This window comes from Carcharodon carcharias, chromosome 6 (genome assembly GCF_017639515.1).
Source record: "Carcharodon carcharias isolate sCarCar2 chromosome 6, sCarCar2.pri, whole genome shotgun sequence".
Taxonomy (NCBI): domain Eukaryota; kingdom Metazoa; phylum Chordata; class Chondrichthyes; order Lamniformes; family Lamnidae; genus Carcharodon; species Carcharodon carcharias.
In genome coordinates this window covers 107814393-107828097 of record NC_054472.1, presented here as the reverse complement: position 1 = coordinate 107828097, position 13705 = coordinate 107814393, and the positions used below count along the sequence as shown (strand labels likewise).

The 13705-nt window shown below is 45.3% G+C and overlaps 1 protein-coding gene across 1 annotated transcript in view; it reads left to right on the top strand.

Annotated features, from left to right (window-relative positions):
- The window catches only part of sntg1 (syntrophin, gamma 1), a 226029-nt gene that overhangs the window by 63817 nt on the left and 148507 nt on the right, over positions 1-13705 (top strand). The window contains exons 5-7 of the mRNA XM_041190296.1: positions 11237-11294; positions 11396-11439; positions 11559-11600. Coding sequence (XP_041046230.1) covers positions 11237-11294; positions 11396-11439; positions 11559-11600 — 144 coding nt within the window. The remainder of the gene's footprint in view (positions 1-11236; positions 11295-11395; positions 11440-11558; positions 11601-13705) is intronic.

Here is a 13705-nt window from a genome sequence, read left to right as displayed (position 1 = left end):
TACTGTTTTGGGGCAAAAACAGAATTACCTGGAAAAACTCAGCAGGTCTGGCAGCATCGGCGGAGAAGAAAAGAGTTGACGTTTCGAGTCCTCATGACCCTTCGACAGAACTTGAGTTCGAGTCCAAGAAAGAGTTGAAATATAAGCTGGTTTAAGGTGTGTGTGTGGGGGGCGGAGAGATAGAGAGACAGAGAGGTGGAGGGGGGGTGGTGTGGTTGTAGGGACAAACAAGCAGTGATAGAAGCAGATCATCAAAAGATGTCAACGACAATAGTACAATAGAAGTTCTATTGTACTATTGTCGTTGACATCTTTTGATGATCTGCTTCTATCACTGCTTGTTTGTCCCTACAACCACACCCCCCCCCCCCAACCTCTCTGTCTCTCTATCTCTCCGCCCCCCACACACACACCTTAAACCAGCTTATATTTCAACTCTTTCTTGGACTCGAACTCAAGTTCTGTCGAAGGGTCATGAGGACTCGAAACGTCAACTCTTTTCTTCTCCGCCGATGCTGCCAGACCTGCTGAGTTTTTCCAGGTAATTCTGTTTTTGTTTTGGATTTCCAGCATCCGCAGTTTTTTTGTTTTTATTACTGTTTTGGGGGCAACCTGGAGGAGCTGCACCGAGGCGCAGTGCTGGAATTCTAGGACACATCAAAGTCAGGGTAATGACATGCTGGGAGGGGAGCTTCAAGGTGGTATTGGCACCGATCAGTCTGCTGTCCCCTGCACTCCACGTGCTTGCGCCTCCTTGCTGTGGAAAGTTAGACCGTGTGGTGCCAAATGTAGTGTAGTCAGCATTTGGCAAGGGAGGTGGTGACAGGCCTAACATCTTTGCGTGAGTGTTCGGCAGCACTGGGGTGAGGCAATTGAGCCCTGCAATGCCCCACTCTGGTTGGGATGGGCTGTCCGTGAAGAGAATCCAAGTACAAGTAGCACTAATCAATGCTCTTCTCTCCTTTTCAGGAGAAGAATGCACACAATGCCACCGAGTGGGTGAGGACTGGCAGAGGGCCAGCCCAGTTGACCAGCCTCCACTGCTTCAAACAGGAGGCCCCAGATCAGAAGAGGCGCCATGTGCCCAGGTCTACCAGTGTCGATGAGGCTGGGGTGCCACGGGCAGGTATGTGTGCCCAGCAGTGAGGTCACCATTGGTCTCCCAACAGAAATGGCAGTGCTGAATGTTCAGTGATTGAAGTTTGTAACATGGCTTAACCATTGCTAATGGAAGGATGAACGCATAATGATCCAGGGTACAGGGGCGCAGATTTACATTGTCTCCACGTTAACTGATCCAATATCCTCGTTCTTTTTTTTCAGCATCAGTGGAGCAGGGCTGGAAGAAGGAGCAGCAGGAGCCCCCTCTCACACCTGAGGGCCCTGACGTCACCAGCGTCACAACATCTCTGCCAGGGAGGCACCAGCGTAGATACTAGCACCTCGATGGGAATTAGAACATTGGCTAGTGCCCCGGGGCACAGCGGTGAGGGCACTTCACAGACACTAGAGGAGCTGGCAGAGACAGAGAGTGCCCGTGGCACCAGCAGCCGCAGGACTGCAGGGGACCAGGAACATGCTCAGTCGGTGCCTGATGATGTGTCTCTGGAGTTGTCCACGATGCAGCAAACGCAGGAAATGTGGCTGGGTGTGCAGGAGCATCTGGTGGAGATACATGAGGCTACGCTTGGCTTGGTGTCCATGGTAGAGGAGTCTATGTAGCCTATCGCCGACGCAGTGAGTCTCATGGTCAAGTGCCATGTGTCCTCCATGGAGAGAGTGGCAACTCTCGTTGAGAGGCTCCCACTGGAGACCAATTAGCACTTCCTGGGGATGCACTCAGACCAGAAAGCCCTCACATCGGCATTGACCCAGCTGTTCTGTGCCAGTGTGGGAGGTGATCTGGGCACCAAGTTTCCCAGCTCGGTGCCCATCCATCCAAGGTGAGCAGGGAGGTCTGAAGATACCTCATGTTGGTGCAGCAGCTGCCTGTTTTCCCTATGGGCTCCTCTCAGGGCGCTCCCGATGAAGGCGGCAGCTCCTCCACCCCTTTGCCAGTGACCGTTGCATCCGATGAGGCTGCAACGACTGGAGAGATGCCGCTGTGGAACTGGCTTCTCCCTCCCAGGCGGGGCCAGCACAGGCTCCACGGGCGAGAGGACAGCCGCAAGGGTCATCGAGGGCAGCAGAGTCAGCAGGCTGTCTCAGTGAGGGAGCAGCACCAAGACGTGGCACCTGAAAATGGAAACATAAGGCACCTTGGGCACACTACGGGTTTATCAGTGGTGCTTTTGTGTTGGCCAGCAATGGAGTCTTTGAATTGGTGGGATTTTTAACACCTTTGTCATTTTATTTTCTTAAGTTCCTTTGGTTGTACTATTAAATTCAAACATGTCACTGTGGCTGAGGGTGCCTCTTTTTTCCGCAGATGGATGGTTACCAATAATGTTATGAGTGATTTGTGGGACATTCAACTTTATTAACAAGGCCCATGGTTAATGTTCCTATCCAGGCAGATTTTGCACTTGGGTCTCGAGTATGGAGCCTGCAGCACAGGCTTGTCCTAGAGGTCCACATGTGGTGTGCTAGCTGAGGTTCATTAGATAAAAGCCTCCCAGGTGTCCCTGCCACCCTGGGGTATGCCCGGGTCAGCGTCTACATCCTCAGCATTTTCCTGTGCGTGCTCATCCTTGCTGCTGGACTCATCATGTGCAGCTGCAGACACCGCGTCTCCATCTTCGTCATCCACTGCGTCCCCCCTTTCCATCGCAAGATTGTGGAGAGTGCAGCATGCAGCCACTATCAGCGACACACGACCTGGGGGGTACGGGAGTGCACCCCCTGAGCGATCCAGGCATCGGAAGCACATCTTGGGAAGACCAATGGCTCTCTCCACCACAGCCCTTGTGGAGGCGTGGCTCCTATTGTACCGCTACTCAGTTTCTGCTCTTGGATGGCGGAGAGGCATCATGAGCCACCTTCTGAGGGGATAGTCCTTGTCACCCAGCAGCCAACTATCCAGCCAGGCTGGAGCACTGAAGAGCCCCGGCACCTGGGAGTGTCTGAGGATGTAGGCATCATGGGAGCTGCCTGGGTACCTTGCACAGACTTGTAGAATCAGCATCCAGTGATCACACAGTATCTGCATGTTCATGGAGTTGAAGCCCCTCCTGTTGACGAAGGCACCGGGCTCACCTGCTGGTGCCTTGATGACCACATGTGTGCAGTCTATAGCACCCTGGACACGGGGGAAGCCAGCAATGGCTGCAAAGCCTCTGACTCGCCCTGTCTGGCTTGCTTGGTCCCAACGGTAGTGGATGAAGGTCAATGCACGGTTGAACAGAGCGTCTGTAACAAGTGTGGGCAGCTGATTGGGAGACAATGCAAAGATCTCCCACTGACCCCTGGAAGGAGCCAGAGGCATAGAAGTTGAGGGCGGCTGTGACCTTTAGAGCCACTGGCATGAGGTATCCACCCACACAGCTAGCGGACATCTCAGGCCCAATCATCTGACAGATATAGTTGACTGTCCCCCTTGAGAGATGGACCCTCCTTTGGCACTGCACCCCAGACATATTGAGGTTGTTGCTTTGCTGCCTGTATACCCTGGCAGCAGAATAGTGGCATCTTCTGCGGCCCTTTCCGCCTTGGACTACCTCTTGGCCCTTCATCCCTTGTACCTGCGCCTGTGGTCCCAAAGATGGCTCCCCTGGAGGCTGAATGTGCACTCTTGGCCTCCTTCCCCTTCTCGCTCTCCCTTCCTCCTCAGAGGAGGTGCCTTCAGTGGAGAATTCAACTCCCATTCCCAGGCTAAGGGAAGGCTTCTTGAAACATGCAGGCCCAAATAAGATTTCTCACTCCAGCTTACCTCTGTTTTGAATACCTTATACAGAGATAAGGCATAACATGCTCCCTATTGCTCCTGAATGTATACCTTATAATGGAATAGTATGGAGAATAGTGGCACTGCCAGGACTGATGGTGGAAAATCCTAACAGTTAGCATGTTTTATTCAGGAAATACAGTTAAAAAAACCTGCTTCATGTCTGACAGTATTGAAAGTATATATGTTACCAAACAAACATTAGAGGCAAATTGCTTTTTGAACTACTTACATTACATCCTGTTGCCTTAATATTCGCAGAACATTTTGAGAGCCAACATTATCTCTCTTGTGTTTCAATCTGTTATTTAGTTAATTAGATTATCTGCATGTATAACTTATATTGTCACTGTAATTGAGCCAATAATAGCACTAGATGCTCTCTTTGCAAGAATCAAAGAGGATATAGTTACTTGATTTGCTCCATATGGAAATGCAGTAGGAATTCAGAAGCAGCTACTCTCCCCTGGTCCATTTGGTCCATTAACCCTGTCTGGGGATTATTTTTTTTCCTTCTCTGATGCTTGTTATTATTTGAAAAACATTTTAATCTAAGAACTGAATGTAGTTTATATGTAAACATCAGCTATCAATGTACATGCCAAATACCAGTGTACTACAACATTCATGCAACATTGAATCAGGGACAGGCATTCACCAAAACTAATGTAAGCAAAATTACAGTACTGAAGAAAATAATGTCACTAGAGTGACAAATCCTCAGGACCAAAGTGCTTTCCATCATCAGGTTTAAAGAAAATAGATGAGAACATTATAGATGCCCTAACTATAATCTTCCGAAGTTCTTTCAATTCAGGAATTGCTCCTTTAGATTGGAAAATTGTACATGTCACTCTGCTATTTAAGAAAAGTGACATGAGTTAGTTGGCCTAACATCGATTGCCAGGAAATTTCTAGAGACTATAATTAAGGATAATTTGACCAAGCACTTGGAAATTTTCAACTGATCAGAGAGAATCTGACAAATCTGATTCAATTTTTTGAAGAGATGACTAAATTAGTGAACTGGGAAATGTCTATGTTTATTATTTATATGGACTTCCAGAAGGCATTTGATAAAGTGACTCTGAAGAGACTGTTAACTAAAGTTGAAGTTCTTGGAATTATAGGCAAATTATTTACCTGTTTAGGAAATTGATTGAGTAGCAGCAGATGCAGAGTAGCGTAATGGACAGGTACTCTAAGTGACAGATGTGCTGTCTCACAAGGATCCGTGTCAGGGCCTAACTATTCACTATTTATTAACAACTTACATGATGGAATAAAAACATTAGATGCTCAAGTTTGCTGATGACACAAAGATAGATGGCATTGCAAGCAGTGTAAAAGGAAGCGTAATGTTTTATAAAATAATAGATTTAATGAATGGGAAAACTGTGGCAAATGAAATGCAAAGCAAGCAAATGTATGATCTTGTACTTGGACCCAAAATAGAGAGAAGAGGATACTTTCTAAATGGTGGAAAGCTAGAAACAGTAGAAGTTCAAATATACCGGAGGGTCCAGGTACCTAGATCATTAAAATGTCATGAACATGAAGAGAAAATAACCAAAAAGACATTGGAATGTTGACGTTTATATCGAGAAAGGAGAATACAAGAGAATAAAAATCATGTTTCAGCTATACAAAACCCTGGCTGGATCACACCTGGAGTACTGTGAATAGTTCTGGACATCACACCTTAGAAAGGATATATTGGCTGGGAGGGGATGCATGGTAACTAGAATGAAACCTGGATTCCAAGGGTTAAATTACATAGATAAATTACAGAAACTTGAATTTAGAAGGTTAAAGGGTGGTTACAGCACAAAAGGACACTGTTCAGCCCATTGTGTCCATGCTGGCTCTTTGCAACAGCAACTCAACTAGTCCCGCTCCAACCCTGTCCCCTGTAACCCAACAATCTTTTTTTCTCTACTGATAATTATCCAATTCCCTTTTGAAAGCCAGAATTGAATCTGCCTCCACTACACTCTCAAGTAGTGCATTCCTGATCTTAACCACCTCATGTCAGCTTTGGTTCTTCTGCCAAGCATCTTAAATTAATGCCCTTTGATTCTCAATTCATCCAACTTCTTACTATTTACTCTGTACAGACCTCTCTTGATTTTAAATACCTCTATGAAATCTCATTCTCATTTGTAAGGAGAGCAGCCCCAGCTTCCCCAATCTATCCTTGTAACTGAAGTCCTACATCCGTGAACAATTCTTGCAAATAATTTCTTCACCATCTCTAATACCTTCATACTCTTCCTAAAGTGCAGTGCCCAGAGTTGGCCACAATATTCCCACTAAGGCTGAACCACTGTTTTATTAAGTTTCATTATAACCTCCTTGCTTTTGTAATTTATGCTTTTATTTATTAGGCCCAGGATCCTATGGCCAGAATCTTCTGCTCAGCGTCATTCTGATCTTCCGTTTGGCGGGCGTGCACCGGAGTCGGCTGCGCACCCGCCGAACTGTCAAAGGCCTGTTAAGGCCATTAATAATCTAATTAAAGTAGTTGTCAGGGCTGCCTGTCCAACAAGGCGGCCTTTGCATTTCTCATGGAACCTCATCCGTGGGTGGGATGACGTTTCATGAAGGGTTTATGACTTAAATAAAAATTTTTATTAAAATTTATAAACATGTCCCAGCTCATGTGACAGTGTCACATGAGGGGACATGCCTGAATAATTTTTTAAATTCTTTTATTCAATTTTTCGGGATGAAATTAATCTCCCTGAAGCAGCTCCATGCTTCAGGACGATTTCTGTGCCCTTTTGTGTGCATGTGTGAAAGAGCGCAGGCCCTGACTCTCCTTTCTCCCCAGCTTGCACAGGTTGCGCTGAGCTCTTCTGGGTGTCATGCTGGGCAGGCCTTAATTGGCCCACCCATGTAAAATGGCGGCGCGCAGCCGATCGCGGCTGGCGATCGGCTCCGCACCCACTCGCTCCCAACTCGCCCACCCGATGGGGAGAAAATTCTCCCCTCACTATCTTATTAAGCACATTCTCAACCTGCCCTGCCACCATTTTGCACATATATTCCAAGGCCCTCTGCTCTTGCACCCACTTTAGAATGGTATCCTTTATTTTATATTGCCTCTCTCTATCCTTCTCCCAAAAACGGGTTCCTCACTGTTCCTAAAAATATGAACGATTGTAGCAGCATTACTGAAGATTTACTAAGGAATCATTTGCTATTGATTATATGAAATCATGGAGTCAGTACGCATTAGAAAGAATTAATGGGTTCTAAATGTTAATTTAAATAATCTACCTTAACATGACAATGTGAAGCAGAGACAAAACATATCTCTTCCCTGCACGCAGAATGATTCTAGCTTTACTTGAATAATTTCATTTGTACTTAAATACCAGAATGTCTACATATGGATTTTTTTTTCCCTCAATCTTTCAACCATTTCCCTCCTTCCTCTCTGATCCTTTTGTGAAGACTTTGATTTCTTGCTGAGGCAGGGATGTCCAGGTGGCCAGGACTGTTGGATAGTGAGAAGTAGAAAACCTCTCCGGTTTTCTTCTCCCCAACTGAGAGGTGCTGAGATCAATTGTAGAACTGATACTGTCATCTCAGATGAGATCAGAAAATATAGCATGAACAAGACATATAGCCTGGAACCTTCCTAGCTTTTATGGCTTAGTTGGATAAATCTGCTAAGCAAGTTACCATTTTTGTTCATCTGATAATACGTCAATTGAAGTAGACATTCAGGATAACCCCTTTGTAATAATTGCCTGAATTTTACAGTTAGTTGCAAAGTGACTTTATTTGACATGGACCTCGGAGAAAGCTGCCCACAGAGATCACTGTGGGATCACAAGTGATCTCTGTGGCATGGATTTCCCCTTTCCCAATGTTATTTTGAATCTGGTGCCAAGACTCAGGGATCTCAGACAACCAGCAACCAAATTTTTCACAGACAGCAAGCAGGAAGTTAAAAAGCACTTCACTTTTCATTCTATGCAGAGCTGAGAAAAGATTGAGACATATACATGTGATTGAGGTAGAAGCTGAAATATTATAAATAAGTTCTTTAAAATAGTTTTTACTATTTTTAAAAAATCTATGGAACTTTTTTTTTCTCACCATATAGAGATTTGGCATTCAACAATTATAACATTATCTTTTTCAGGGGCAGAGAGGGTGTTCAGCATAAATAACTTAGTATACTATTAAAAACCCAGGCCTGAATTTTGACATTGGCGTGCGGAGGCAGGCCCGACATGCCAACTCGTAAAATGACGCTTGGTGATGTTGGGTGTGCGTCCCGACGTCATTCAGGTATTACATCCAGCAGGCGCGTGCCAGAGGCAGCTACGTACCCACCGAATTGTCAAAGGCCTATTCAGGTCATTAGAAAACCAATTAAAGTACTTATCAATGCTGCCCGTCCAACCTTAAGGTTGGTGGGCAGGTGAAGAGCCCAAGCGGCTTTTGCATTTTTCAGGAAACCTCATCTATGTCAGGATGAGGTTTCCTGAAGGTTTTATTAAATAAATAAATATTTTTTGCACAATTCATAAACTTGTCCCAGCTCATGTGACACTGTCACATGAGGAGATATGCAAATCATTTTTATCTTTCTTTAAAAAAATCTCAATATGCACTTAATCTCCCTGAGGCAGCTCTGTACCTCGGAGATTTCTGTGCTCTTTCGCACACATGTGCGAAAGAGCACTGGCTCCGACTTTCCCTCTTTCCTCCTCCACTCCCCCCGCCAGCACAGGTAGCACTGAGGGCTACCGGCTGTGTGTCACACTGGGCGGGCCTTAATTAGCGCGCCCACCTAAAATGGTGGCGCAGAGCCAATCGCGGGCGGTGATCGGCCCTGCGCCCACTCCTGACCTGCCCACCCAACATTCAGAAAATTCTCCTCCCAGTTACAGCTCTTCTATCAAGTCTAACTTGTCCAGGGGCTTTTTATAGTGACCATAATAAAGTAAAAAGTGGAAGTTCATATCAAATCAAGTGATTTCTAAGATTTCAATCTGCAGGGACTTCAACAGCACAACCTGTGGAGGAGCAGGGAATCACTGACAGCGGTTCTGGATTTCCATGTTTAACTGCACTTGTGTGAACACCAGAAGTTGCTATTGGTTTTACAGTTATAATGACCAGTGAACGCTAAAAAGTCTCATTATCATTACAGCCATGGAATCCTGGCTAATAAGTGGCTTGAGTTCCATGCTAACTGCACTTTTCTGAACTGGATTTTTTGTCATTAAAAAGGAAAATATTATGATGACAGCTTTGGCCTTGTTAAGTCATTGTGGCAATAAGCCTCATAAACAAACCAAGAATGTGAAATGAATAATATGTACATCAGCAGCTAATTCCTTGAAATTCAGAGAATATTAGTGTTAACCTTTAAGCCTTTCCCAAAATAAATCTCTAATTTGAACTCAAAACACTTGATACAAATGTTATACTTAGATAGCTTGCTCCAGTTTGCTTTAACTAAGCTTTTCCATGCCTTTTGACAATCAAGGCCTGTGAAGTTAATAATATTAGGTAGATGTTGTTAATTATTGAGAAAAATGTCTGGCAAGGTGTTGGAGAACACTGTACAAACAGTGCTGCTCTGTAATTATTAAATGTGATAATTTTATTGACTGCATTTCAAAGGCCCAGAAATTCCTCAGAGTTTCTCCTGATAGGCCCCATAATTTCACTGAAAGTGGGGTAAAACCCTGTTTAAATGCATAAGCAAGGGGTGAGACTTTAATGCCAGTGAATTTATGACAAGAGACCATTCATTTCAGTTAGTAGATGCAGATGTACGAAGTCATGGGGCAGCATTTCCCCCCCACCATTGGGGGTGAAGTGCAGCAGCAGGTGCAGGTGGGCGGCATTCTGATCAGTGCCCCCGGTCGGAGGGGGGAGTCGCCATTTTACGTGTGCGGGCCAATTAAGGCCCGGCCAGTGTGATGCCCGCCAAGAAGTGCTATACGCTCCTTGTGCATGCAGGGGGGCGGGGGGGGGGGGTGGCGGGGTGGGGAATTCCCTCAGCTGGGAGTGCGCTCTGTTGCACATGCACACAAAAGACTGCACAGATCTCCCTGAGGCAAAGTGCAGCCTCAGGGAGATCGGGTCCGATTGAAAACTTCAAATAAAGGCAATAAAAAAAAATTCCCTGCCATGTCCCCTCATGTGACACTGTCACATGCGTTAGGACATGTCCATAACTTTTATTGAAACATTTCATAAAAATTTAAATACCCTCATGAAACCTCATCCCGCCCGTGGATGAGGTTTCATGTTTTTTCCGAAGCCCATCCGGGCTGCCGGCCTGCCTGCCACCTTAAGGTTGGACGGGCAGGTCCATTAGTCATCTTAGTTCATTTTTAATAGCGCTAATAGGCCGCTCGCCAAACTGCAAATCTAAATGTAGCAGCGTGACATTGGGACGCATGCCCGACGTACCCCCGCATCATTTTATGCATTGGTGAGTGGGCCCTGCTCCCACTCGCTGACCAGAAGACGCTACCCATGGTGCACTTAAATGCTGGGCCACATTAGCTCCGAACAAATGACAAGTGACATCCAGCCTCTGAAAAATTGGGCAGTTCCACAGAAACGCAGTTGTAAGTAGAAGGGTTCTGAAAGTATCTCATGGTAGGATAGGAGTGGTCGAAGGTAAGGAATGCCTAAATTTGATTTGTTGTGTCATTAATCATGCCACTCCATATTTTCCTGGGACTTCTGATTTGCTCTGTTGTTATTTTTACCAAAAACAATTAGAAGATAATTAACAGAACTCTGTTCTCATTAAAATCAATGGGAATTGTGCTTTTCCAGCATCTGAGTCAGTTTTCACTCTGTTGTCACTTGCACTTGACTAAGTGGATCAGCAATTATGTGATTATTTGATCCAAGATAGAATTTAAGCATTCAACTGTTAAAAATTATTAATGATGCAAATATTAAATAACTAGGATCTTTGAGTATCCACTTCTTGCACCTGGGATTTAAAATTTTAATATTACTATACTATAACCCAAATTTTGCAATAGCAATGGTGGTGAAACTATCAACATTTACAATCATTGTTCCTCTGAAGCTGACAGCCACACACGAGCTATTAAATGCAGAAATCTACAAGTTGCTGTTAATGATGCTGTGCTTCTCCATTTGGTGTGCTGTCGAATTACCATGACATTTCAACTCATTCACTTCCCACTTTCATTTAATGCCATTGGTTTTATTTAAACTGTCAATAGTAATTCTAAACAATCACCCATATAAATGCACCTGCACTACCACTCATTATTGAAAAAGGCCACTGATATTTCATATTTGTAATGTTTTCCTCCACTTCTGTTTCTTCAGGGTGGAGCTGAACACAATATTCCAGTCATTATATCAAAAATCTCAAAGGAACAGAGAGGTATGGCATTATTTTTTGCATTAAATCTCCAATGTTTTATTTAGATTTCTAACTGAAGTAATTTGACACTAGATGTTTTTTCTCCTGTCTTATTTACAAAGCTGACCTATCGGGCTTGCTGTTTATTGGAGATGCTATCCTTCAGGTATGTACACTGTAATGTTTTCTTATTTAAGTAATTACTGCTGACCACAGATAATTGCAATGAATTTAGGTTTGTCAGCAATATCTTTTCTTCCTTTCCTGCTTTCCTTGCACCATTAGATAAATGGAATAAATGTTAGGAACTGCAAACATGAAGAAGTGGTGAGTACACAATGAATTTTTGATTTTTGTCCCTTTTATCTACCATTAAAAAAACCCCTTAGAATCTAGCTCGTTCGAAATGTACGTACATTTTGATAGCTGTGTTAAACTGTCATTCTTTCATAAACTAAGCAGTCAGATTTAAAACCTCTACATGCCAGGAGCATTGTTTATACCATGAGGCAAAAATATCAATGTGATCGTAACATGCAACCAACTTCCATTTACCACAGTAAAAATAGTACCAAGTATAAGGGGAAATGTTTCATTTCATTTTAATGAATGAAACAGGACAGGAAAATTTCTGAAATGTATTTTCAGTATGCACCACAAGTGTTGAAATGGAAAATCACCCTCACATTTTCTTTAGAATAACTATTGTGTTTGTCTCAGACACGCGCCTCAGGTATTATGTCGAGTAAACCATAGAAAATGTCATGCATCCCAACTCTTATTGGAAGATGTGCATTTTAGTTTTTAGGGCCACATGACCCACATAACAGATGAAGAAGAGGATCTCAGTGACACTGAAATTTGGTGAATATTAGTTAGAAATTCCAATCAAAGCAAAAATGTACAGAACAGTCTTGGGCATAGTGAAGGGAAGGTGAGTTTGTTGAGGATCTATTTTGCTAGGTCCCAACTCAAAATATAGATCAGAATCATCAGTGTTTGCTGCGCCGGGTGTGTTTGGTGTCGTGAGCAGACAATATGGTGAAAAGGCCAAAAATCGGGTAAATGACGCTGTGAAACTAGTTTTCAATCGTCCGCTCAGCCCATCGATGGCAGGCTGTGTTTTCCACCGGCGGACATCAGGAACCTCATTGTAATACATCAGCATCTCATTATAAGGCCAGCCCGCCGGATTCATCCGCACCCCCCCCCACCCCCTCCTCTATCTATTGGATTGTCCGCCCACATCGGCAGGAAAACGTGCAGAATACATCTTGACAACTGTGACATGCAAAAGCTGGAACATACTTACAGAGTCTTGCTCACATCTTGGACATCCGAGGAGCAGAAGATGCTGGAGCCCGACACCAATGGGATCCTGGAGGAACAACCATGGCAGGCTGTGTGGATTCTCATGGACATGGCTCTGCTGTGAAGCAGCTCTTGAAAGTTGGAAACTCACCATTGATTCTCACAACGGCTGATGGTCGAGACGGTGGGAAAGAAAGGTCTAGGATTAACTGGGAGAGGAAGAGGTTGGGAGAGGGATTGAAGGTGTCGGGCAGGTGAGGTTGGGAGAGGGAGAATGAAGGTGTCAGGAGGAGATTAGGTCCGGAGGGGGGAATGAAGGTGTTGGGGTGAGGTTGAAAAGGGGGGAATGGAGATGTCGGAGGGGCGCAGTTGGGAGGGGGGAATGAATGTCTCAGGAAGGTGAGACTGGGAGGGGGTAAGGAGCACAGAGGAGGAGGGGATAACAGGGGAAAAGATGGCAACTGGGGAGGTAGGTGTAAAGGGGGCAGAAGATGCAAGGGAAGAAGTTTGGAGCAGGGAAGGAGTGCAGAGAGGGTAAGGAGTCCAGGGGCTGGAAGGAGTGCAGAGAGGGGAGGGAGTCCAAGGGGAAGAAGGAGTGCACAGAGGGGAGAGAGTACAGAGAGAGGAAGGAGTGCGGAGAGGGGAGGGAGTAATGGTAGAGGAAGAAGAAAGGGTGGAGGAAGGAGTCAGGAAGGGGGAAGAAATTAGGCTGGAGGAAGAAATGAGGCTGGAGGAAGGTGTCGGGAGGGGGGAAGGACTAAGTGTGGCGGAAGAAGTAAAGGTGTTTGAGAGAGTCAGGGAGGGGAGGGACTAAGAGGGGGGAGGTCTGGGGGTGGGAGGACTAAGTGGAGGAGGCAAATTGGGAAGGATTTCCAGGAAGGGAAGGGGTCTGGAGGAGGGAAGGGGTCCAAGACGGAGAAGCGGTCCAGAGGAGTTAAGGAGTTCCTGGGGTCAAGGGGTCTGGAGGGGGAAAGGGATTCTGGGGGGTAGAGGGGTCCAGAGGGGGGAAGGGGTTCCAATGGAGGAAAGGGTCTGGAGGGAGGGGATGACCAGGTGAATGTGCAAGGTAGGGGTCTGATGGGTCCATGATTGTTTCCTGCGGAGCGAAGTGAAGGTGGACA